General features: G+C 40.6%; 1 protein-coding gene across 1 annotated transcript in view; it reads left to right on the top strand.

Annotated features, from left to right (window-relative positions):
* Window positions 1–27098, top strand: part of rimbp2b (RIMS binding protein 2b) — a 73816-nt gene that overhangs the window by 26357 nt on the left and 20361 nt on the right. The window contains exons 2-12 of the mRNA XM_030737623.1: window positions 7419–7502; window positions 13049–13138; window positions 16175–16297; window positions 17646–17750; window positions 19168–19218; window positions 19671–19691; window positions 21754–21958; window positions 23878–24026; window positions 24708–24787; window positions 25420–25529; window positions 25623–26486. Coding sequence (XP_030593483.1) covers window positions 17649–17750; window positions 19168–19218; window positions 19671–19691; window positions 21754–21958; window positions 23878–24026; window positions 24708–24787; window positions 25420–25529; window positions 25623–26486 — 1582 coding nt within the window. The 5' untranslated portion in view covers window positions 7419–7502; window positions 13049–13138; window positions 16175–16297; window positions 17646–17648. The remainder of the gene's footprint in view (window positions 1–7418; window positions 7503–13048; window positions 13139–16174; window positions 16298–17645; window positions 17751–19167; window positions 19219–19670; window positions 19692–21753; window positions 21959–23877; window positions 24027–24707; window positions 24788–25419; window positions 25530–25622; window positions 26487–27098) is intronic.

Here is a 27098-nt window from a genome sequence, read left to right as displayed (position 1 = left end):
CCTCTCTGGCCTGGGTTTAATTTCTTTTGCCTTGTGTGTGTGTGTGTGTGTGTGTGTGTGTGTGTGTGTGCGTGCGTGCGTGCATGCGTGTGTGTGTAGTTATGTACAATGTGTGTGTTTGTGTATGTTTTTGTTAACCTTTGGGAGTTACTCTTGTTTTTCCTGTAAATCTGTGATTCAGTGCTCAGTCTGCATTTTTCTGCACATATATACACATCTGCTCAAACAAACATACACAGAGATACACACTTGCAGGCGCCAAATGATTACAGTATTAGTGGAATGCAAGCATCTGTGCCTGCACACACAGACTTAAGCTGTAGGGGTTATGTAACTTACTCTGTCATTTCAAATGATTTCAAATCACAAGTGCTTGCTGTGCTAGACTAGATTACTGTGTTCTGGGCCAGCATAAAGTGCTATATAGTCATATACTAAATGATGCTGAGTAAAAGTGGTGCTTGGGTGTTGGCTAACAGAGGGGAGTCCTCTCTTAAAGACTCTTGACATTCCTCCTGCTTCCTTAATGGCCTGACCTTTGGCTGCAGCTTGGCTAGTCTAGAAAAAATATCAAACATATAATAAGATGGCCAAGATTGAATGAGCTCTTTCTTTGCCTGTGCTCCACCTCATAAGTTAAAGATGATTACCTTCCTGTGAGTTCAACTATATTTAAAGTGATCACTAGATTCAGAAGAATATGGTGGATGTTGGATGCCCAGCGGTCAGCTGCATTATGGCTGTCCTTACCGTCACTCAGACCTCTTCCTGAAACAGACTTGGGCAGCACCAGTTAACTCAGAATTAAAGCTATATACCCCATCTACTATTTCTTTTTCTTTTTTTTTTTTTTTTGCAAATATTCCTCTGTTTAAAAAAAATGAACAAACAAAAAAAAAAACCAGAGGAATATTTACACATTCAGGTGATGCTCAGATGGCCCCATTTCCTGAAACTAGGAAGTTGTCCTTTGATGTCAGTGTCTCCATGTGATCAGAGAAGGGGAAATTCATGTGAATTTTCCCAGATGGGTACAAATCTTTCCAGTTTTTCTCACCTTGGATGAATGGATAAAAGATATGGTAGATACATGACCTGGAGACATATGGGACATGCATTACCTTGTTAACATTTGGCTAAATTAGCACACTGTGCCTAGATTTCAAGGCTAACACTTTTAGCATGCTATAGCCAGTGTACAACAACTGGTGCACTACTGAGATGTTGCAGGTGGAGATTTGTGCTCTAAAATTTTTGTTACATACACATAAACAGAGTAAGTGTTTCAGGGTGTGCTCAAACGAGGACACAGTCATACATTCATATCAAAACGTACGTTGCATACTTCACGGATAGGGATAAATTTAAGTAGAATTTGACCCCTTTTATATATTGTTACACGCCATGCATATTCAACACAGCAAGGAATGAAAGGGAAAAGAGAGAGAAAAAGAGAAAGTAATGAGGTTACCTCTGCTCACTAGAGATTATGCACAGTGCTTTCCCAACTCTAAAGATCAGAAGACAGAACACAGAGAACAGGATGGGGGAAGCCTCTTGTGTTAATTAGTCAGTTCAGGAATCATACTGTAGTATGTGAGCTGTATTTCATGAAGATGTTTCTGTGCGGTGCAGTAGAGTCAGCAGCAAAAGAAATGAAATAGTTGTATATAAACCACATGCTGCGGTTGTATTGGCCCAGGGGAACTCTCCATGGTGCTGAGCACAGAGTGCTGCATTCAGGGCTCACAGTGGAAACTGTACTTAGTCATGCAGTACTTTGAGCTAAATGCTAATGAGAGCATGTGAAGATTCTCTTAATATTAATTTCTAATGCCAACTTTGTAATATTTACCATGTTCACTATCTTATTTGCTAATTGTTTGTAAATGTAAATGTTTTGCTACTATTTTGTTATAATCCAATATTAAATACAGAAACTGCCTTGATGCAGGCACAGTCAGTAAACCTAATTTAAAGGAAGAAAGGAAGGAAACATGAATGTCAGATTTCATCACAGTCCATTTAATATTGTTGAGAGCTTGTGATCATGGACATTTTTAGACTGCAATATTAGGGAACAGTGAATACTGTACAGATTTTCTTTTTTTAATACTCCATAATAAATATTTGAAAATTATATGGGTTAAGCTAAAGGTTGGTGGAAGTAGAGGAAAAATCAAAAGCTCAATAGTGTTTTTCTTTTAGGAACCACAAACCATCCAGTACAGCATGTCTAAAAGCCACGAGCAAGAAATGTTGGGCTGCAGGTACCAATTAACTTGGTTAATGTGCCGTTGGTTTGTTTTTTCATTGAAATTGCTAGAAAATAACAAAAAATGTACACTGCATGCACATTCCTGCAGCATGAGGATGTGACTTTGTCAAACCCACTGGCTGAAGAAAGTCTAAAAAAAGATGATGATTATATTTGCAAACATGGAAACTGACAGTTATTATTGACAGTTATTAAATGCAATAAATATGAAATCTATCCTACATCTACAGTCAAGTCATACAGACAAGAAAAAAAAAAAAGCCCATTTCAGGATGTAATAAAAAATCTTAAAATTAGGTTAATTAAACTAAGATGAACAAGAACACGTTACAGTTTAAATGAGTCATAATTTAACAAAAATCAAGCCAAAATGCAGAAACATTGTGCAAAAAACTGAGCACACTCCACAATTCAGTGAGAACCTCCTTTAGCTGAAATAGCTTGAAATAATTGTTTTCTGCATGACTTTATCAGTCTCTCACCTCATTGTGGAGGAATTTTGGCCCACTCTTCTTTACAATATTGCTTCAGTTCATTGAGGTTTGTACAGCTCTTGGACTTTGACTGGACCAAAGCAACACCTTGATCCATTTTCTTTTTCAGCTATTCTGTTCTGTAGATTTGCTGCTATGTTTGGGATCATTGTCCTGTGGCATGACTGAATTTGAACCAAGCTTTAGCTGTCAGACAGATGGCCTCACATTTGACTCTGGAATACTTTTCCATACAGAGGAATTCATGGTTGACTAAATGACTACAAGGTGTCCTGGTCCTGTGGTTGCAAAACAAACCCAAATCATCACCCCTCCACCACCGTGCTTGATAGTTGGTATGAGGGGTTTGTGCTGATATGATGTGTTTGTTTGTTTGTTTGTTTGTTTTTACCACACATGGCTCAGTGCATTATGGCCAGACATCTCCACTTTGGTCTTTCAAAGGACATTGTTCCAGAAGTCTTGTTTTTTGTTCAGCTGCAACTTTGCATGGCTAAACTGTGCTGCCATGTTCTTTTTAGAGAGAAGAGAATTTCTCCTGGCAAACCTTCGAAACAAGCCATACTTCTTGAATCTTTTTCTAATTGTACTGTCATAAACTTTAACATATTAACTGAGGCCCGTAGAGTCGGAGATGCAGCTCTTAGGTTTTTATAGTTTCTCTGTGCATTGCTCGATCTGACCTTGAGGTGAATTTGCTTGGGCATCCACTCCTAGTCATCTATCGTGAATGTTTTACACCTGTGAATAATCTTTAGTGTTTGCACTTATAACCTGTCCCAGATTAATGGGCAGCAACAATTGCTTCTTTAAGATCACTGCTGATGTTTTTCCTCCTTGGCGCACACCTGAATGCTCCAGACCAGTAAACTGACAAAACTTCTGCTTTAATAGAGGTGCTCACACCAGCTGATGATCAGTTGGCATTTGAGTAATCTGCACCTGGCTTCTACTTACCCTAAGTGCAGTAAGGGTGCACTTAGTTGTTTTCAGACACTGCTTCTGTATTTTGGCCAGTTTTTTGGTCAAATAAATAATGAGACAGGACCCAATGATTTTTTGTAAAACTTTCAAATTTGAACTGTAGTATATATGACACATGTAGAGTAGTGAATGCACCTCTCCTGTGCATGCATTTGCATTAGTGCCACTGAGGCACAAATGCTAGACACAGCCTAAGGGGACGGTCTTTCTCATCTATCTTCATCTGCTGTGCAGTAAACGCCTCTTCACTTATACAGCAGCTCATTACTCACAGTGGCAGCCATTTGAATCTTTTATCAGAGGGATTTTTAATTGAACACTGGCAAATGCGCTCCAAACAAATGAGCTTCCGCAGGCCCATGAGCTGTGTGTTTGTATGTGTGCAAGTGAAATATTCATCGGGCAAGTTTGCGCAATGTCGTAGCCGTCTGGTTCTGCAAACTGTACACGTTAGATACCAGCCCACATGGGCGATGGCAAGCTGTCTGCAGAAGCTCTGTGATTCACTCATTGGAAATCATTTCTTCTCAACACGGTGGTGTATAAAAGAAGTGCATAGCAGAACTGTGGAGTTTTAGGAGCTTGCAGTGGGTAATCAATCCCACCTGAACAAATAAATAAACCACTTTCTCTTCTTATTTGAAATATCAGCAGTGTTTCCCTCTTTGTACTTGAGATACTAAGAACCAGTACACCTCACTTGTCACATTTGGTTTAGTTAAATTTAATTATTAGTGAAACACTGGCAATGCCTAAACATACTGTAACATGTTTTAGTCTCAGGGGTAACAGTATGGTTACCCAAACCTTTTAGTTTTAAATCATTACTACAACCATACATTTATTTAAGCTCCTAGCTTCTCCTAATTTAGGACTTAATTATGAAATCTGTACTTCAAAGGGCATTCATTTTCTATTTCTTTCCATTCACACGACTGCTGAATCATTGCAAAACTTGAAATACTGGGCACACGCTTGCAGATGAAGTGCATACGCTCGAGCTGGTTAACTGCTGGACCCACTATCACAGATAAGGGGTCAAAGATTTAATCAGTCATCTGTCATTTTCCTGGGGTGAAATGCCACAAGGTTATAGGTTACAATAGGGTCAGAGCTTGTTCATCCTCCTTCTGCACATCTTGTTCTCTGACCTTATTGCTCACTGTCTTATTAAATACAGTCAGAATGACAGCAGGTCAGGAGGGAAGCCAGCAGATGCAGTAACTAAAATGTCTTCAATGCATATATTCAAAGTCAAAGCAGACTGAGAGCTTTGCTGTGATGAAGCGCACATTTCATGCATTCTCACATTTTAGTCTTTCTTAGGGGCATGTGATGTTGCCTGTGTGTGTGTGTGTGTGTGTGTGTGTGTGTGTGTGTTAGCACACACTGACACAGATAAAATTCTGTTTAATTCTATATTCTAATATTAGAACCATCCATAGCAGATATGCTCCTCATTCACTGAAATAAAGCTCAGTGTGCTGATAAACAGAGGATCTGATTGGTGACTCAAAGCTGGCACATATTTGGGACTGTAAGAGTAGTACCATAGGTATATATGGATTAAACTAATATACATAAAAAAAAAAACTGTCAGTGGGTACATATGTGGCTACAGAAAGCATCCAAGCTTCCCAGCTAATGCCGCTTTAGTGTTAGAGTGGAGGCACACAAATGAGACTAAACACACAGGCAGCCTTGATAGGGATATCCCATTTCTCTCTGTGTGCCTCTACTGAGAAGCGAGCGGAGATGAGTTCTCTGAACAACACTGGTAGTCTGAGTAATTGACTGCGCCAGACTTTAGTCATGTTTTGGCTCCAATTGCACATTGTGAAGAAAGCTGAATTTCTTTTCATTGTTAATCCAGTTAATACAATGTTCAGTTCCCAGTCTAATGGAAACACAACAAGCATTCAGATAATTAGGAGAAAATATTAGGCATTAGTTGCAAACAAGTTCAACTTTGTATTTCCACAAACTGTCAGAGAGTGCAGTCTACCATACATGTGAAAAATATTTAGCGCAGGTATATTTAATTGCAATAGTTGGGGCTGAATTCTGTGTCCATGCTTTTTTGACATGTCATAGCAGTGTAAAAACTGCTGATTGATTAACGGATAAAATTAAGTCTCCTTCTTTGGTAAATAGGAGCATTTCAGAAATTCATATAGGGAAAATAAGACAAAACACCACTGCAAATTTTGGATATAATATGAACAGAAACTTAAAACTTAACTCTAAAAAAAGTTCATTTAGATTTGGTACATGGTGTCATATGGAAGAAAATGTGTTTTCTTTCTCTTTTCGTGAGTCCATATTCATAGAGCAATAGTACCAGATATTTAACCTGAACATTTTGAAGGAGTTAGCTCAAGTACTTTTCTAGATATAGATGGAAATTTAATATAGTCCCTCAAAAACAGCACTAGAAGAACGCCTAAAAACAGCCCAATTTCATTCCTTGAAGTTTTTTTGTTTTTGAGAAAACTAATAACAGTATCCTGTTAAGAAGTCTATCTTTCCCCTGAATTTTATTTCCAGCAAATATGAGATGGTCAGTTGAAAGACATTTGATGAACTGACAGAATGACTCAAATGTCAAGACAGAGTGCCACAATTAATGGACTACACAGTAAACAACATGAAAATGTACTTATAGAAGTATCCAGACTGAGACAGGGTGTTGGTCTTGTTTGTTTTTTGTTTTTTTTTGTGTGTGTGTGTGTGTGTGTGTGTGTGTGTGTGTGTGTGTGTGTGTGTGTGTGTGTGTGTGTGTGTGTGTGTGTGTGTGTTTGTGTGTGTGTGTTACAATATCAGGGCCCTCTAAATGGGACATGGCCGTAAGTAATGTTACCAATTACACCTGTGTTTATCCTGTAATGAAAGGTCAGCAGGGCTGCTCTGGAAATGGGCTGTTGTGCATGCTGTGCTGTGTTTAGGGGACCACTGAGACCCCTAAACACAGCACAGCCCACATTATAGTTATTAGTTACACCTGTTTTTATTCTACTATGGTACGCAGAAGCTTCTGCTATAAAGCTGATCAGTAGACTCAACAATTACCAATCTGGAAAAAACAGGTTAAAAAATTATAGCTTATAGATTCACAGCGAGCTTTAGCTCCTGCCTGTCTCCTTTAGACAGAGGATGAACCGAGGGGCTGCAAAATCAAATAAAACAATCTAAAGATTGATGATGATTCTGCTGTCCTCTAACATTTAAAAATGTTCTAAACCTGCATGCCTTAGGATGGTGACCAAGGTGTTGTCAATGTGAGTTTGCTGACATTTAGTTTAAAGCACCTCTGTGTGCAGCCTCTCCGAGGACTTCGGATAGCTTCCGAGTCCAAACCCCTTTTATTTGCATCAGTTTAAAGCAGATTCGTGTTTGATCTTTTTCATCATGGTATTCATAAAAGACCACACCCTCTCTCCTCACATCCCAGCCTACCACCTCTTTCCCTGACATTAAAACATTTTTATTATCTAGTACATAAATCTTACACAAATGCATACATATACACATGACCCCCACACATATGCTCACACACATAAATGCTGAAATTCTTCTCTCCTTGTTTCACTGAGTTCTCTCAGGAAGCTTCTGTTTCCTGACAAACCAAAGCAGCTGTCCTCTGCTTTATTCCCTCTCCCCAGGAGACTGAGATCAGCACCAGAAGGAAGGAGTGTGAAGCACTTGAGGCAGAGGTGAAGAAAAAGAATCAAACATGTCAGACTTTGGTAAGTGCTCCAAGAATATACTTTGGCCTCTGAATGAAAGGATGGAGACTAAAATTGATTTGTACTCTGAGAGCTTTGCCTTCTATCATCACACACAAACCTCCCTTGAGAAAATGAGTGGCAGTGATAGCATGGTTCCCTGGCAGTGACTGAAAAAAAAAAAAAAAAAATTGGAACAATTAATTGCAGGGTGCCATATCTGTGGGTTGGGTTTTGTTGGCATGGGGACTACATTTGAGAATGAGAGGTACACTTTGCTGTAGTAATTACTTGTTGTGAGTGATCGTGCACAAACTGAAGAAATAAAGCTCATCTTGTGCATTGCCAGTAGTATCCTCAGCCTGTGCCTGTATTGGTTTCTTTTGTATACACAGTAGTCCATGGAGCTCCGTACAGCATTGCTGTGATGTAAATAGACATTAGTACATGGCACTATGTGCATGTGGTCACAACTGTAAAAGGTCAGAGATGTGTTACACAACTCTTGCATTTTCACTTAGTGGTTCTTTAGGGACGTTTTCTTATAATGCCCCAGAAATGTCACTCTGCTGTCTGCTGGAGTGGCCTTGATTCAGGACAAAAGGTAAAGAAGAGACAGAGAGAAAAAAAGGAAACAGATGGACCCTGCTGATTACTAAAAAAATGCACATGTTTAATCTTATTAAACTGGATTGATTTCATATTAATCTGCTGTGCTCATGATATGACAAAATAATCCAAATGTATTGGTTATTTTATGTTGTATATACACATTTTCTATTGAAACAAACATAGTATAAAGGGAATATCTTTACCTCGACAATGCCGCTATTCTCATATGGTTCCAGTGATTTAAATTAAGTTCTGAAGGTTAAATGGTTATTTTTAAATGCTACCTGTGTTTTCTGTCTGTGACGAGTGAGTAGAATTCATATGAATGGATGTAGTGTTGCAGGATGAGGGAGGTCACATACGACAGCGTATTTAATTTTACTGTTTGGTGGTGCTAGTGGGGTGCAGGATTTGCCACTGAGGCTGGGCTAAATGCCAGATATGATAAAGTAACCGGTGACCAGCAAATGCAATCATTACCCTGCTATATTTTATTGATTTTACTAGGAAAACATTCTGTACATGAGGCAGAAGGAGGTTCTTACGGCGCCTCACAGACTCTCACAGCAAGGACATGTAGACACGTTGATGGTTCCACGCAGAAGGACTAATCAGGTTTATTTTACAGTGTGCTGAGTTGGAGATGCTTCTGCCTATTAAAGTTTGAGAGAGAACAACATTTTTCTGCTATGATGTTCTTTAAAGTTGGGTTCCCATGGGCTCTGAGGCAAAACGCTCAACTTAAAGACTTCAGTTGAATTTTAGAGATAGTAAGTGTAGATGCAGCATTATTCTTGCTCTCTGCAGTTTGAGAGCTGGGGGAAAAACTGTCGACATCAAAGCCTCTTTATTAAAAGTTGAAGTTTGGCGCCACATTAAAAGTATACATGTTTGAAAGAGTGTAGTCAAAGACTAGTGCAGATGGCCTGAAATTGAATTTTTTTCCCTATGAAAGGTAGGAGCTTGAGGGACTCGGCAGTAATTTAAATGGCACTGTCTGGTCCGAGACCATTTGAATTCATTTCGTCATACCCCTAAGCCCCCGTCTTTAGACGAGCTGTCTTTGTATGCTGCTTTCTGCCCCAAATAAACACTACATTAGGACAGTTTTCTTTGCTGGCCTCCTCTCACGGTCCCTGCCCACAGCAGCACTTCCCTCCTCGCCCATTATTAGCCTGCTGTGTCCAGGGGAAGCTACCCAAAGGACAAACTGTCCCCAAATGGCGAGCAGAAATGGCAGGCTGGTCTCCACAGACTGCTGTACAGCTCTTATCTCCCCCTGCACCAAGCTTTGAGAACAGAGACACAAACACAGACAAGACCAGGGAATGCTATTGTGAGGGGATGGTGAGTTGACAGTAATGTCACTCCCTGTTTGGTCTAAACCAACTCCCTCTCTGTCCTCTACCCCCCCTCCCCCCATCTCATGTTAAAATGGAAAGTAAGCATGCAGAATTACCTGCTCTGCTGCTTTTTAACAGTCTAAATAGAAATATACACTGATTAAAAAAAATTTTGTGGCCAAGTGTTGAAATTGCACATTTTATTAATGTCTCCTCATAGTGAGTTCAGCGGCCGTGTATATAAACACATCATCTGACTGAGCGTGAGTGACAGTAAACACTGTTACAGCCATCTGGCACCTCCACCTTACTGGGTATCGAGTGTATAACTACAGACCATCAGCAGAGCATGCCTACACGAGCGTTTAAAGCCTGTTACCATGGCGACAAGCATCAGCCGTATCAGCGTTGTTCAAATATGTGTCCGTGATAATCGAAGATCAGTATTGAGGGACAGCAGGCAGACTCAATAAGTCCAGGTCTTTATAGCCGTGCTGAAATTTATCTCCAGGGTGCCTTTGTGGTTAGCTTTGTTATCATTAGGAGCTGTTTGTAAACACAAACACCTTCTGTTAAAGGTGTGATTGCCATCTCTCGTTGCCTTGGACACATGGCAGTGCCAGTAATTAATTTGAATCTGATTTCTTGTCATTTTTCTTCTTTCTTTTTTCTTCTCTTTTTCTTAGAGTACAGAAAGGTTGCTCATTTTGCGTTGTACTTTATGTTTGTCGTGTGCTTGCTCATCTATACCACGGAGGAATTCCTGGTATGTTAAAGTGGTGAAGAGAACCAAGAGTGAGGAAAAAAGTGAAAACTGTGGAGCTGACTATTCAAAGTCAGTCATCTTCACAGTTCTATACCTGTAGATGATACTTTAGATATATTTCTGACACTGTAATTGAGTTTATGTGTACAGCGCATTACCTACTGCCACCTCCTAATATTATTAAAGGTTATAAACATTATGAGAAACCAGTTGTCAGTTGAGGGAGTACATGTTTACCCCCCTTTTTGCTGTAGATCTAGACAGCAGGCAATTACCTATTCTGAGCAAGAGGAAAAGATGCTTTCATCCATATCATACAGAGCCTGCTGAATTGAGTGTAAGTGGGTGAAATGTTTGCATTGCTCGCGAGTTAAATGGCAGAGCTGATTCATCTGTCAGCCTTGTCAAAACTTAACACGTTGCTGTGGCGCACGAAGCTGAGTCAGAGCATGTCTGGACAAAATGCATATTTGGAGTAGGAGTAGCTGGGTACTCTGCCTCGGGCCTAATTATATTTTTCAACTGCGTATCATTCATGAAACTGTCCTAGCTCCCTCGTCTAGATCACATAGAATGCATTCATTCATTTTTTTCCTTCTTACCAGTCAGGTGTGGCAGTAATTTTTCCTATAATTTTGTCTCTTTGTTCTTTTTCTGCTTTTGTAATACTTCTTTCAGTTAAACTCGCCGTTCTTTGTGTGCACATTTGATGCATACGTTTGTGTTGGTTTGCAAGAAAATCTCACCTCAGCAGAAATCTGAGGTTTTCAGCTGAATAATGCTGAAGACGGCTCAGTATAGACCACAGTGTTTTCTGCATTGAATTCTTTCCACGGCTTGGCTCACAGGCTCTCTGTAAAAATGTGTCTTGCCAAGGGATTATGACGTGCACTGATCTGTTTAAAGCATTAACACGTCAACAATATAGGACAAAGTCACAGCTGATTCTCTGTTTGAGAGACAATTTGGTTTGCATCATTATGCTTGTGTGCTGTCACATCCAAATTCCAAAAAAAGGATTTTAAATGAGGATGGCAGTCATATTGAAATGCTTAAATTAACAACAAGCCTGGATGTACTTCAGTATATTGTTCTTTTGGTGTATACGTGGCAAAATGTGAGCTTTTCCTTTTTTCTGTAGCTGTTTGTCCTTCAGCGGGAACACCTGGAGGCTCAGCCAGCCCATATTAGCACCGAATTGAAGGATCAATGGATATGAATAGGATTGCCAATGCAATCTACTGTTCGTACGGGAAGCATTAAAATTGACTGGACACAACTGATGCAAGTGGAATCTTTTTTTTTTTGTCTTCAGGCTGTTGTTTACACTGCTTGTCCTTGATAGTATTTCTCCTCTGTGGTCTACATATGTGAATTTCATTTATACTGTGTATCTGATTATACTGCCAACATCGTTTGTAATGAACAGTAGCAGTTCAAGGTGGGAATCAGCAGAGACCCAACAATATAATATTATTGCGAGACTCATGACACAATATTTTTGCAATTTTAATCATTTTGTGATACGCGGAGTATTATATTGCCAAAAATATTTAGAAATATTTGGCAAGCAGCTGCATCCAAGCACTGGTATCCAGTGGTGTAAAGCACGCTGCCACTGGAGTGGAGAGGAAATGACCAATCATGCTTCTCCATCTGGCAATCCAATGGATGAGTCTGGGTTTCGTGGTTACCAGGAGAATGGTACTTGTCTGACTGAATTGTGCCAAGTGTAAAGTTTGGTGAAGGGGGGGTTATGGTGTGGGGTTGTCCAGTGCACGATGGATGAACTTTTTGGGAACAGTTTGGGGATGGCCCCTTCCTATTCCAACATGACTGCGCTCCAGTGTACAAAGCCTGGACCATAAAGACATGGATAAGCCAGTTTGGTGTGGGAGAACATGACTGGCCTGCACAGAGTCCTGACCTCAATCTGACAGAACACCTTCGGGATGAATTAGAGCGGAGACTGCGAGCCAGGCCTTCATGTCCAACATCAGTGTCTGACCTCACAAATGCACTTCTGGAAAAATGGTCCACAGTTCCCATAAACACACTCCCAAACATTGTGGAAAGCCTTCCTAGATGAGTTGAAGCTGTGTGAAGGCAGACAAGCAAATACTTTTGACAAGATAGTGTAAGTGTGCATTAGTGTTAGTTTTTCATGTTTACCTCTTCAGTCTTTTTTAAAGCATCCTTCATAAGTAAAACATAAGGGAGCCGACGCTCCATCACTGGCCATTAAGATGCACTGTATTTACAGTAAATGCATCATGCATGAGCCATTTAGCTTCTTAGTTTCAGACAAGAAGAACTCTTGGCCTACATGCTGCTGCTGCTGCTATAAATTGCACATCTCAGGGAAGTCCGAAGTTGGCACTGCAAATTGCATTCACAGCACGACACGCGACTGTTGATTGAATGTAATTAACTTTTCCTTCTCTGCAATGAAGGGATTTTTTTTTTTTTTTACTCCAGCTTGAAACTCTTGGTAGGACAGATTGTTGTGTGTATGTGTGTGGTATTTGAATACATGTTTACTTCCACACGCTCGCAGCGGCAAAGAAGAGCATTCTCTGGGTTTCTCGTTCTGTTTGTTGCTTTGTATCTAAGACAGTAACACAAAAACTATTATGACATCATTATTGTTCTGCTGTAATGGCTGAAGTGGCAGCTTCTTTTAGTGGTGCTTTCTAGAGCGTACAAGAGAACCTCAAGCAGTCTTCTCTGATGAATAATGCATAGGCTCTTGCTAACAACATACTGGGTTTGAGTGCTGTGCTCTGGTCTAATCTTTGTGACTTGTGGATTTTAAACACTGTTTTCTTTCTGCCTCTTTTGCCTAGGAGAATGAGCTTCAAGGCTTCCTCCACGAGAATAAGCACTTGAATCTACAGTTGTTCAGCAACAGCCACAAGGCATCTGACTATGAGGAGGTAAGAGGTGAAAGCTCCTTATAGAAAGCTTGCTGTGTCTTAAGTACAGACTAATAGCTGCTAACTTGCCATTGCCTCTCTGTCTTTACACAGTCTGAAGACTTTCTGGGTCACGCCATAACATGACCAGATTGTACACCCTATTATACTGGATTGATGCAGCTGTTTATCAATGAAATCAACAAGACTCAGTTCTATTCAGACACCATCCCCTTACTTTTAGCCCCAAGATGTCAAAGGCATTTGGAGCTGATAACAAAGTCCAAGTAGACCAACAAAGAGCCACAGGCTTCTCTATGAATGGGAAAGCAATTTTGTGAAGCAGCTGACTGGCAGGTATTTACTGTTGGTGCTGAAGAAGGGTGGGAAGCTTGTTATTGGTGTCTTATCAGGACATGGGTGGCTTTTCCAGTAGTGATCTCAGCTGTTATCAGACTGACAGATATGAGAGTAGCTCTCTGCAGGGCAGTGCAGATATTAGCCCTGGCCTGCACCCCCTGTGTTTTGATGCCTGTTATCTCGAGGAGGGGGCTACTGAGAGATCCTCCCTCTACCCTTAATAAACTATTGACCTGCTTCTGCTGAATTCAATGTAGTTTTGTTCAGTTTGTCTGCATTAGGTGTGGCCTAGGCCTGTCCGTGCAGATAGTTTTTAATGTGTGGTGGTTGGGCTGTTCAGAGGCAGGCTTACTGGTTTCTGTTTGTGTTTTGCTTTGCTGATGTTGCCTGAAACGCCCTCCTCGAGGAATCATTAGTCATTCATGGTTACCCTGAGGAGGGGACTTTACCACATTATGGCTGCAGGAGCCAGTCATCTCACTGCCAATTAGGGGCCTTTAAGAAGCTGCCTGAAAATGACTGCCTCTTAAGTAACAGTACAAATGGTCTGTGGAAGGGAAATGATGAGGAATATGTAGTGTTGGAAATAATGCTCGGTTCAATCAAATGCTTAGTGTTTGGCTAACAATGAAGCCTGAATAATTTATTAATATTTTGGTTCATTGCAGTGGGAGTGAGTGAATTGTATTACTCTTGCATTCTATTAACAATTAAATGGTTTTATCAGAGAAACCAGCCAGCGCTCGTACCTGACTGGTTTCTGCCTGTTTTATGTGCTTTGTGTGGCATTCAACCAAATCACCTTTTACTGTATAGTATGGTGCTTAAAATCAACACTGGACACAAAAAAAATGGAAAAAGCTGTAAATTTCATTCATTCCAAAGCAGCAGCTCTACTCCTATGAAGAACATTATAATTAGCTTGTATTAATATTGTCTTGGTGCACTGACTCATATGTACTATTTACATGTACATGAATTATATTGGGATGCTGCTGTGTTATAATAGGCTGGATTACAGAACAGTGTTTCTGTTATTTTGTGAACCTTCAAAAAGAAAAAATGGAGCATGTGGCGCCGCATTGGGCTCCTGCTGCAAACACTTGGAAACTTCTGTAACGGATTATTTAAGGTCTTCTGCTCCGGAGGTCTCTGTGCCAGGACCAGGCCATGTCTGTTATAAAACGCATCCAGCGTCATTTTTGTTGCTAAGCGCAGTCACCAAAGGGGCCGCTTAGTACCGTTATCATAAAAATAGATACAGCATTTATTGTGCTGCATTTGTGTTGCATCAGTTTTGAAAGAGTTGCGGTATTTTCAGTGCCAGTGCAAAAACATCCCTGTCACTGACTCATTGTTAAATGGCAGATACGTTCTCTCATAGATTTTATATATGATTCACATAAACTCTGGGTCTGAAAGGTGAAGTCAAGGACGAGTGCCTTAAACCTGGATTGCAAAACGAAATCCAGCTGTATGGAAGCGTATGGGATATTATCCCACGTTTTATCTCATGTGTGAACATTTCAGTAAACATAGCTTCAAATTGTCTTTAACAAAGCAGGGCATTGATTGAGTAAATTATAGTCATGTTTAAAGTGGACAGCACGGCATGCATAATGTTCTGGGTTTCTCAGTCAGATCCACCACCTTGCTTTTTCAACAGTCAAAATGCTTTCAAACAGAAGCCAATAGAGCAGTGGGTGACATCAGTTGGAATTAGATGGCATTAGATGGAAATAAAGTTGTAAGTGTTAGGTGTATTTTTTCAAATCTTTTTTTTTTTTGTCTAGTGATTATTAGAATCCTGCAACTATTCAATTAACTTAGTTCAGCTGTCTATACTTATAAAACAACAACCTAACGTAATTATTTTTGTGAGATGCTAACATTCTCACTTCTGTCTTCAGGTCTTAGCTCCTCAGTGTGAATCACAGGAAGTGAAAGTTACTGCTAACAACTGTAACATTTATGTTGGCTTCTGACTTTGCCAATCTTTCATGATTTAATGTAACAAATAATGATACGAAGGAATCCTGTGGTATTTTAAGATAATGAATGGCATTTTTTTAAAACATATTTTTATCTCATGTAAACACAAAAAGACAACGACTCAAAAGAATCGCAGTGCTGAAAAAGGTTTATGCAGTTTTGCTGATGTAAGCAATGTCTGGCTCCATTTTTTTCTTAAAAAAGGATTTTTGTATGCTTTATGAGAAATGTATTGCAATGTATTTCAAATGTTGGTTATTTTGAGGAGACAAACAGTAAGTTGAATAACAGAACCCTGAATGTACCTGAGTACTTGTCAAAAACTTGGACAGGACTCCAGCACTAAAGTAGTTGTGTAGAAAAAGAAGAAATCAATAAATGTCCACAAATAAACCCATGACAATCACACTCAAGTGATTGTCATGGGTTTATTTTTTCATTTCATCACTGAAAAAATAAGATGGAGATCTGCAAGAATTTTGCCTCATTAAACTGCAGGAGGACAGGGGCCGATGAGGAAACCTGAAAGAGTAATTTCCTTTGTACAGTAGGGGAGCTAATTACCCATCTCACATTTACAAGAATGGCCTGAACCAAATTGGGTTCCAAAAATGTTAAAAAAAAAATTGTATGCAGCAGTGTAACGATCAAATACTGAAATTAAACTCATTAAATGGTTGACCCTTTCTTTTCCTTTGTGCGCAGGTGAAGTCTGAGTATGCCCAGCTCAAAGAGGCCCTTGGTGCTGTGACACAGGAGAGAGATTTAGCCCTGTGGGAGAGGAACCAGCTCCAAGGCAAACTGGAGAACCTAGAGCAGGTGCTCAAGGTGAGGAAGCTGGCTCCAAGGACAGACATTGTCTGTCAATACTGTGTGCATTTCTACTTCTAGTAATCCATCTGTCCTGGGATTCTTATTCATTTATGGAGCCTAACCCTTTGCCAGTACCCCTTTCTCCTACCTGTGCTACACTACCTCCATCTGGTTATGTTCCGCTATACTGTCTAATGGCCTCGACATGTCTGTTGCCTTCCAGTGTCGTTTTTGGAGGTCTGACCAGGAGCTGTGAAAGAGTAGAAGCTCGGAGCAGTCTGCCCTCTTCCCTTTCCTATTTCACCTTTTCACGTTGTCCTACTCGACCTGATCTGTCCCTTCCTTCTTTCCCCCTGCCCCCTCTGCCCGTGCTAGATTTATAAGGTATCACTGCTATGTCCATCTGTTGGGGAGCAGCCCTATTCAGTTCCATTCTGAATGCTTTCTGTCAACCTCAGTGGCTGTGCTTATCTCTCCCTTTATCTGTGGGCTGCCAAACATACGAATGGTCACGTGGCTATACGACCACAGCACTGCTGAATGTGATTTATGCATGAGGCAGGACAAAGAGTTTGGCTTTATGATGATGGGAGGGGGGAGACTAGATAGGAGATTGGATCACCCTTCAAGATGATAATGTCACCTACACATTTGATGACATTACCTATCTTAGATTTTTACTGGCATGTAAATGTCATTTGCTTCTTTCACCTTAGTGTTGCAAATATTCACATATAGTGGGAGGAGTGATGTGACTGGATGACACGGGCACACTGTGTTATGAAGAACCTAGCATTCAGTCCCTTGTACTGTACTGTATGGCTTCTTTTGTTGTTATGGATGACCACAGACAAGCGAGCACGTTACAGTTTGCTCACCCTTTTCATGTAACATAAAACCTCGTATTGATCATGCAAAGACAACATCCGAAGACAGCTTTTCAAAGTAATCAGACAAACAGGTATTGTGTTACCTAAACGGGGCAGCAAACATCACTGTTGATGGAAGTTTCTTGTTCACACACCAAATCATCTCTAGTCCTCATCCATAAGCACCTTTGTGCAAGATAAGGCCTGATCTTTCCCGGGGATCGTTTGACATAAACGTGTCCTCACATGGCATTTGCTGTGGCAGAGTTTATGTCTTGATTTTTAAGGGTTTAAAGGTCAGTACACTGTTAACTGTATGCGTAATGTGTGCACATGTAACACTTGTGGTGCCTCTGAATGTGGAGTTAAAGACTGCAGATGCATTTTGGATTTTAGTTCGACTAACAGCAGCCCTCTCTATGCCCCACCCCCACCCCCACCCCCTTCACCAAATTTCCCCTCCGGCTCTCCATCCCTACACCCCTTGCGGACAGCATATGCGAGAGGCTGCGGAGCGGAGGCAGCAGCTAGAGTTGGAGCATGAGCAGGCCTTGGCTGTACTCAATGCAAAGCAGCAGGAGATTGACATTCTCCAGAAGGTAAGAGATCTCAGGTCGCATAACACTCACAGCACCAGTGGGATGGGCTTTTATGTTTGCCCAGCTTTTGGCCTGTGCCATGGGTGAAAGAGCTTTTTGTTGAACTCCCGTGCAAAACATGCAGTGCACCAAAGGTGAAATTCAACAGAAAGGCTGTGTTATAGAGAGCATAATGTTCCCTGTGGACGGCATACCTCGCTTTTTCTCAACATTTCCAGCAGTGGTAGAGCTTTCCCACCGCATCCCCATGCCTCAGCTGTTTATCACTTTCCAAAACCAGAGCGTTCAACATCTCTGAAGCACTCTGTTACAAGCGAGCAAATCAGACAATCAGAATCCAAAGTAGATATGACACTTTTTAGAGGCATTCTTTAAAAATACTCGCACTGGCCATTTGATGATTGGCCTTCCTCCACTGTGCACTGAAGCTGACTGTAATGTGAAAGCAAACCCACCAACGGCTGAGATTGCTGATAGTGTGAACATGATAGGAATTGTCACCAATGCCTTCTCTGGAAACACTGTGTGTGCCCTTGTGTTGCTGCTGCTGCTGCAGTGTTCTGACTTCACAGTCAGCCTTTCACAGGCAGTAGTTCTCAGCTTTTTTCTCTCATTAACAGAAGCTCATTACTGCCTTATCTTCCTGCAGACACTCACTGCTCTCTGTATTCTAAATTAATTGCCTGCAAAGTAGATTTATGAAATTGTAAAGCCTGCAGATGCTCTCATATTTATGTGGAACACTTGTTTGTCTCAACAGATGTTTCTCGTTTTCATAAGAAAAATGACACGCATGACGCTGTGCTTCTGTATAGTCGTAGTCTTTTAGAATGTAAACCCCATTTCTCTTGCACTAGCAGAAAAATTAGATCATAAATCTAGGCCTTTTCAAGCATTTAAAACACACACACACTGGCAAGATGTTCACTGTTTGAACAGCCATTTACATACCGTGTAATGAAGAAAAAAAAAATCATAATAGAAGAAATAAAATCATGTGTTGATCTAACCTCTGGGCTGGCAGTTAGAGACGCTCGGGCAAGTGTTCTTAAACTTGCAATTGCTTCCGTGATTGTATCGACTTTCTTGCATGTACATAATGGTTTCATTTTGCACAACTCTGAATGACAATTGACAAACAGGCTTAACAAAAACATAAAATTTGAAAGCTGAAAATGGTTTAAGAAAAGGCACAGCATTCTCTAAGTATGCACTGGTATCTCATAAAATCAAGAGACTGCTGGCAAATGTCAAATGTGAACGTGGACAGAGGTGCGTGCTGTCTTTTCCACCATTTTCACCTTGTGCACCAATGAATGTAAAGGTTTTATTTGTGACGCTCTCGTTGGTGTTTTAAACAGAAGCTAAACCACAATATAAACTGCAATATAAGTGAACTGCACCTTGTGTTTCTCAGGCTCAGGTTGAGGCTAAAAAGGAACATGAAGGCGCTGTCCATCTGTTAGAGGTGAGCGTCTGGACTCTGGGGTTCGGGGCTTCACTCTGTGTTTTTTGTGTATGCTGCTCGAGCCATTTCCTGCTTTTCGTGGCCTCACTTCCTGAAATCTTTTTTGTATGTTTGTTTGTTTGTTTTAAGTCTTCTAGTTTTAAAACAATCCTGGGCTATGTTGATTTCTTTTCATATAAAAAAAAAAAAGCAAAAAAAAAAAAAAAAACTGTTGGAATAGAGAGTTGCAGTTCAGGTAAATGAATCATAAAGCCAGCACAATGTAATAATCTATTTTTAATCTTTGTATTAGCACTGTAAGAAGGCGATATGTATGCGTGCGTGTCAAAAAGATTGTAATTTTAAGAGTGTTGTGCTTTAGAGATGTGTATGAGTGATCACACGTGTAATTGTGCTTTATTTCTTTCCTACATCTCTTTTCATTGTATGGATGTGTGTTTATGCTTATACAGAACCACTTGGACAGCATGCAGGTATTTCAGAATTGCTTTTATTTATTTACTTGAAATATATATATTATTTAATACCTTTGCCATTAACAGTATATGGAGTAGTACTGTATTTAGTTTGACCCATGGGGCAAAGTAACACCATACTGTGAAAACAATAACTGGTCAGAAAGCATCAGTATATTTCAGGCTCAAAAGATAACATAAAAAATGCAGTTAAGAACTGATTTAATGTGCAGTCATTGCTTTGGGGGTTTTCAGAACAATTCTGAGCATTTCACATTGATCTTTTCTCACATCCCATTCTGCTCTGTTTCGCAAGGCAGAATCACAAGTGGACTTTCTAAAAGGTTGAAACATGACTAATAGATAACGTGGACGTCTTTCTGACCTGATCACAAAGAAAAATTCAGCCACTTTTTTTTTTTTTTTTTTTGAACAATTCATGAAAAGACTCGAGAAATGAACCAACCAGAATATGGACCAACTTCAATTACATATAAAGGCCTGAGGTTTCACTTACCGGCTTCACATAAACACATCAAAGGTGTTAAAAGTATATTTACATGTGAACAAACAAAAATGTTTAATATACTCTTATAATAAAAATTTGTCATTACAATATGAGGCAAGTTTTAGCTTTCAGAGTGAAAAAAAAATTTATATATATTTTTAGGATAGCATACTACCAGGCAGTGATGAATGTGATCCTTTTTCCTTGGTAGCTTTGCATGTGTGTTATGCAGCATGTATTTTTAAAAATTGTCTACTTGCCATACAACTAACTGTATGATGCTATTAGTACCTCCTAATTTACTAATTCTGTCTCATAAATGTAGGAATATATTTGTTGTCCGTCTGCTAGCAGCATGTTATATCCAACAGCAATGTGCCTGCATGAAATGGACCCGCTGATTTAATGGAACTATTGAAGCAGCAGGCATTGCTGTGTTTTGGGCAGCGCTACACAATTCCACGGTCGCTTCAGTATCTTCCAGAGCCTCTCTGGCTGTACTCAGTTTCGGACTTGAGAAGTGATTGCTAATGCGTTGCATCAGCCTACATGAAAAATCATGCTGGAGCACCTGGAATTTTCTATTAAACCTGCCCAAACAGTCATGTTCGGTTTGTCGGTGTTAGTCTGTGCAATAATATTTCCTGCTCTCAACGTGTATGGACGATGTTATGTAAAAAAAAAGATTTTTGTTATTGTTGACATCTTGTAGAAAGACCAGAACCAACAACAAGCAAACCTCCATACCTCGTGTGTGGCTCTCAGCTCAAGTCCACTTAATCACTTATCCAGTGATTAAGTGAATATTTCAAAACAGCTGTTCTGTAAAGTCGTGAACATACATTTGCAAGATTATGCAGACTGAAGTAAAGAGTGCATTTTATGGTGACTGCTCTCAGTAACAGATAAATACATATCCAGTTAGTAGTAGAGCACCAGTGTATAACTCCCTGGATGGTGTGCAGTGTGTGGGATAGACTTAAAATAAACTGCACCGCTCATGCTCACCATAATTTAAGAAACATGTTACCCTCTGCTGCAGTGTGCTTTAAACAGTCATTTGGTTTAATAGTTTAAAGCTTCCTGAGCAGTTTTTGGTTTTTTCAAGGTCTCACTTGACGATAACAAAAATATATAATATCATCATCGTCCTCCTCCTCAAAGACAGTTTGAGTATGCCTTGAAATAAGTTTTTCTACTTTTATTTGGAGTACTGTTATTATTAACTGTAAGGTAGTTGTGCATGTGATTTGTAGAATGTAGTGCCAGTAGAAGTTAAGAAGTCATTTCAAGGTTTCTTTTCTTTGTAATGACTCATCAGTGTCATAAGTCGTTCAGTAAATGTCTCTTTTCTTGTTTATGTGTAGATACAGTAGTAGGCAAAAGCCTCAAATATCTACCTAGTTTAGATGTGTGTCTTTTTGTCTCTTTATACTGTGGTGTCTTTATTTTTCTTCTCTTTTTCTCCATCCCGTCTCTCCCTCTCCCGTCCTTATCTGTTTATCTGTTTTTCTCTCTCCTCCTCTGTTTCTTGCTTCTCTCTCAATGAATCGCCTCCCTCACTGTTACCAGGCCAAAGTCCGCGAGCTGGAGGAGAAATGTCGAACTCAGAGTGAGCAGTTCAACCTCCTGTCAAAAGAGCTGGAAAAGTTCCGGCTCCAGGCTGGGAAGTTTGATATCCTCAGCACTGAACCCTTAACTGTATGTGAATCTCCTGGCTCTCCAAACAAATCCCTGTCACAGCTCTTTAATGGACTGGCTGCCCCCGCAGAGAAAGGTAAGTGAAGGCTCTTACTGGTTGTAACATGTAATAAAGGCTATTTATTAGCATTTAATCTCATATTTTTAGCAAATGAATGATATCTTGGTACTGTACATCACCTGTATTCAAGTGGACAGATAATTAAGATGTGTCATTTCAATCTTTTAGGAACTAATAGTAGAAACTCCACATCCTGACATTAGCATGTGAGAGAGCCAAAATAAAACATATTTCTATAAACACAGAAATCAGGCAGGTGAACAAACAGAAGAGCTCAAAAGGGCAAATTCCACTGAAAGACAAAAATTGATCTAATGAACTAACTAACTAATTAACTGATCAAATTAGTGTGGTAGCTAAAAAACAGGGAAACCTGGAGCTTGATGGCCTGGAACTGGCAGGGTAGCTAAGTAGGACAGCCCAGATGCTGAACAAACAGGAAGGAGTACCAGTGAAGGCAGGATATATCCATGGGCTTGGACCAGTGTTGAGGACAGAACCCCTCTCTATTTTGGGCAGGAGGCCACCATAAAAGGTGGGGAAACTGAATGAACAGGGCAGGATGCAGGACACTCAAGGGGGATTCCAGCTGGGTATCAGCAGACAGGATTGACCAATACTCCCCATCTGGGAGTTAACAGAGATCGTCCCCACTGTAACCAGTGGGAGGCCAGCCAGTAAAATGACTCATGAACTGGTTGTTGGTCATCAGAGAGAGGGCTGTCAGGCAGGTGCGGCGTAGGCTGAATCAGGAGCAGAGGTGGAGTTGGTGGATTCTAGAATAATATTTTTCATCATTTGACCCAGCATTTGAAGTTACATTATCTGACTGGCAAGCAGTCTCTGCATTCTCCATTACAAACTCAGGAACAGGGAAGACTTTAGTCAAGTTTAACGGGGAAAACTGCAGCTGACTCTGGAACAGTCTTAATAGGTGGTGTCTCAGCTGACTCAGACTCAGGAACAATTGCCTGGCACAGAAACAGTCCTAACTTTGGCCAATCACTCAGAAACCAACACCACTCTCAGGAACAGGCTGAGAAACAGGAGCAGTGGCAGCTGACCCAGGACCTGACTTGACCTCACCCAGAAAATGGATAGACACTGGCCGGCACACTGTGCAGTGGTACCTGTGATGTAACAGTGAGAGCTGAGTGATGCAGAGGCATGATGTCAGTGCTAGCTGCATCTCATTCTGGAGAGCTTACCAGGCTCCTGTTTCTAAAAAGTACCTCTACTCTGGCATAAGCCAAGGCTTATAGGCTACAGTCCATTTCAAATGCCACTTTCCCAAAAAAATCAGTGTCCACTGAACCACTGTTCAGTTTGCTGCTAAATTCAGGTTAATAGGAGAATCCACACAGATGTCAGGGAAAACATGGATACTGGCAGTCTGAAGAACAAAGAATAAATTTAATTAAAGACGCAGGAAGAGGACAGCAAGGGCACGGTCCACCGAATGATTAACAAAAAAATTAACTGCCAGGATGGAACAGCCGGGGAACACGGAGTACACAGATGATCAGACAAACAACAAGAAGAAGGACAGGACTATAAATGCAGAGAGAGCTAATTTGGTAATTTACAAAAAAAGGTGAAAGACGCTCTGGTGGCTCAAATAATCATCAAATGCTGGAAATAAAAACTGGAAAGTAACAAATGTGAGGCAGGTGATTGCCAAAATAAACAAATACAGTCATAGAGCCACATGAATGATCCTACTTAACAAAAAATGTCATAAAATTCTATTGAATCAAACAGTAGAACCTTTTAAACGACAGCAAGTTGGCAGGACAGCAGGCAATCAAATATGATATGTAAATTCTGGAGAGTGTTATTATTATTATTATTATAGTAATGGTTTGCACTTTGATTTTTGTTCTGTTATATTGTGATGTGAGTAGACATTGACAGATGTTGTTTTTGTTCCACAGGCAATGAGGCCCCGACAAGCAGATCCTTGATATCTGAGTTCATTCGACCACTCCAGGTCAGCGGAGACAAGCCCGAGCTCCTCTCTGTCAAGCCAACATTCCTCACTCGCAGTCGAGCCAGCAGTCCAGCACGGGCTTTACTTTCTGAGGTATTTTATAGCGTGCATTTGTATCTTTTTTGTCCAATCAAAATCAAATCCAAGACAGTCTAAAAATCCTAAATGGCACTGTAGCAACGCAACAGAGAAGATTTCCCAATAATTTAGATCCTTTGCTCGACCCAGTTTACCCAAATGCATTCCTGTTGTCACTCATGTGGAGCTCTAATAGTTTCTGTCAAAACCATTTTATAAGCTGAACTCACCAGTGTTAGCTCTATTGCCTCCCTCTTACCTCTGTGATCCCTCAGCGTAGACGGCACATTTGGGAAAATGCTGATTCATTTTAATCTAAATAATGTCTTTGGGCTGAACACGAGGAAATCCACACAGCAGGGCTCCAGGAGGCTTCTGTTTTACTCATGCTGATTATCTGGGATTCATCAAATATATTTAGTTCACACTGGTTAAAGTTAAAACAGTCAGATGAAAGGAAAGTCATATATATTGTTGATTTAAAAAAATATATATAATCAATTCAATTCAGTTATAGGAAGACATCTGTGAAATCTGTGAAAGAGATGGTACCAAGATAGGAAAGCCCAGTGATTTGCTTTTTCACTTTGTTTGTGAATGTCTTTGTACTTAGTACTAAGTACTTAGGTCTGTCTGTATGGGTGAGAAGCATTTAATGTTGAAACTGTGAATATCTGTGAATGCTTCCTTCTCTAGATGGACAAAGATCTCAGCTCCACCACCAGATCCAAACCACGGTTCACGGGGAAGGTTCGTCTGTGTGTTGCTCGGTACAGGTACGCATAAAAAACATGCAGTTACTTTTTAACCCGCTGCTGTATTTGTTTCAGTGCAGGAGGAAACTGTGAAAGAACAGTTTGTTCAGGCCCTCGTTTAATTTCAAAACTCCTTATCTTGGTGCATTTTTAGACTAAATTCTAACTGGGCTTTGTGCTTACATTAGGAAAACCCCCTCAAACCAAAGTGAAATCATGCTAGGATGATTTGATAATTTCAAATAGAGGTGGAAGAAAAGAAAATCTCTTACACTGAACTCTAAATTTTGCTGCTTTATTTGCTTTCTCTCCAGAACTGTGGTCTTAAATGTGACTCAGTGTTTCTGTTGCTAAAGAAAATAACCTGTCAGCACAGAAAATAATTGGAATCCTCAGCACACAGATTGGTGAAACAGGGCCAAAGCTTTCAACCCACACTCTCTTCAACCCTCTCATATTTGCAAACAGCCAAATATAATAGAACAGAAAACAAACTTCATATTTTCAAAGCAGTACTCAGCAGATCAGTTTTCCTTGACATACATCATACATTTGCAGTGTTTGATATAAAACAAACCCAGATGGAGAATAATTTTTTTTTAAAAAAGTGTGCACTTTGGAAGCTGATTTATTGATGTTTTTTCCAACTGTAGTTACAATCCTTATGATGGGCCCAATGAGCATCCTGAGGCAGAGCTCCCCCTGGTGGCAGGGAAATACCTTTATATTTATGGAACAATGGATGAGGATGGCTTTTATGAAGGTCTCACCTTATTTGTTTTTAATTATAATTTTATCACATCTTGTACTTTACCACATCACCAAAAAACCAGCTATGTCCTTTTTGTGTCCTCAGGAGAGCTGCTGGATGGACAGCGGGGACTTGTCCCATCCAATTTTGTAGATTTTATCCAAGATGAGGAAGCACCCTCTGTCCAGCACAGGGACATATTAACTAAAGAACCTGGCTACCTCAACCACAGTAGCCTGGGGCCTCAAAGACTTGGGGTCGGCACAAGCGGCATAAGCAGCCTGCTGTCTGACAGTAAATTGGACTGTCTAAGCACCAGCAGTTTGGGAATGGATCTCCTGGGCTCCTCCAGCAATGGGACAGGAACCTTGGATGTCAGCATTGACGAGGTCGGTGAAGACATTGTGCCTTATCCCCGCCGTATCAACCTGATTAAGCAACTGGCCAAAAGTGTGATTATTGGCTGGGATCCTCCTGTGTTCCCACCAGGCTGGGGCTCCATTAGTGGCTACAATGTCTTGGTGGATAAGGAGGTTCGTATGAGTGTCCCCTACGGGGGCAGGACAAAGTCTCTTATTGAAAAGCTCAATCTGGCCACAAACACCTACCGTATCTCAGTGCAGAGCATCACTGACAGGGGCCTGTCAGACGAACTTCGGTGCACTCTTCTCGTGGGTAAGGATGTGGTGGTGGCACCTTACTACCTGCGGGTGGACAGCATCACGCAGGTCTCTGCTGAGCTTTCTTGGATGCCCAGCAACAGCAACTACAGTCACACCATCTTCCTCAACGGTGCAGAGTATGACATGGTCAAGGCCGGGGGCTATAAGTACAAGTTTTTCAACTTGAAATCAATGACAGTTTACAAGGTTAAGGTTGTTGCACAGCCACATCAGGTGCCTTGGCAGCTTCCAATGGATCAAAGGGAAAAGAGGGAAATCTCTGTCGAGTTCTGCACTCAGCCTGCAGGTCAGTCTTTAAAAAGTAAGTCACTCTAGTGGAGAAATAATTGGTTATGTGAACGGATTTTCTTCTGCTTGTTGTATGGTTGAATGAACATGGCTAGAAATACTGATATAATTGTGGCCATGCTAGCATGGCTCTAGAGATATCAGTCTCAGTCTGTTGGTTGGTTGGTTGATCAGTCCACCTTACTGATGTAAAGCTACATAAAGTCCTTTGTGGTATGGCTTTGCACCCATAATTTTGTTACTACTGTTGGAGGTTTTCTTTGTACTTAAAACATATTTTACCTTGGCCTATTTTTTTTTGCCACTTCGGGGCAGTATAATATCCATCCATCCATCCATCCATCCATCCATCCATCTTCTTCCACTTTAGGGTCACAAGGGGCTGAAGCCTATCTTAGCTGCCATAGGGAGAGAGGGAGGGTATACCCTGGGCGGGTCACCAGTCTGTCGCAGGGCTAAAAACGTAACCTTATCTGCTGTGTACAGTGTACAGTGGAATTATAAGAGCTTTTTCACTGAAAACATCTGCCTGCCGTATCTGGAAATAAGTTAATCAGAACACTCAGTCTGAACCAAAGTTTGCCAAAGCACTAAGGTGGGTGTAAAAAAG

Source organism: Archocentrus centrarchus, chromosome 9, assembly GCF_007364275.1.
Source record: "Archocentrus centrarchus isolate MPI-CPG fArcCen1 chromosome 9, fArcCen1, whole genome shotgun sequence".
Lineage (NCBI taxonomy): Eukaryota > Metazoa > Chordata > Actinopteri > Cichliformes > Cichlidae > Archocentrus > Archocentrus centrarchus.
This window is presented reverse-complemented; position numbering and strand designations above follow the sequence as displayed.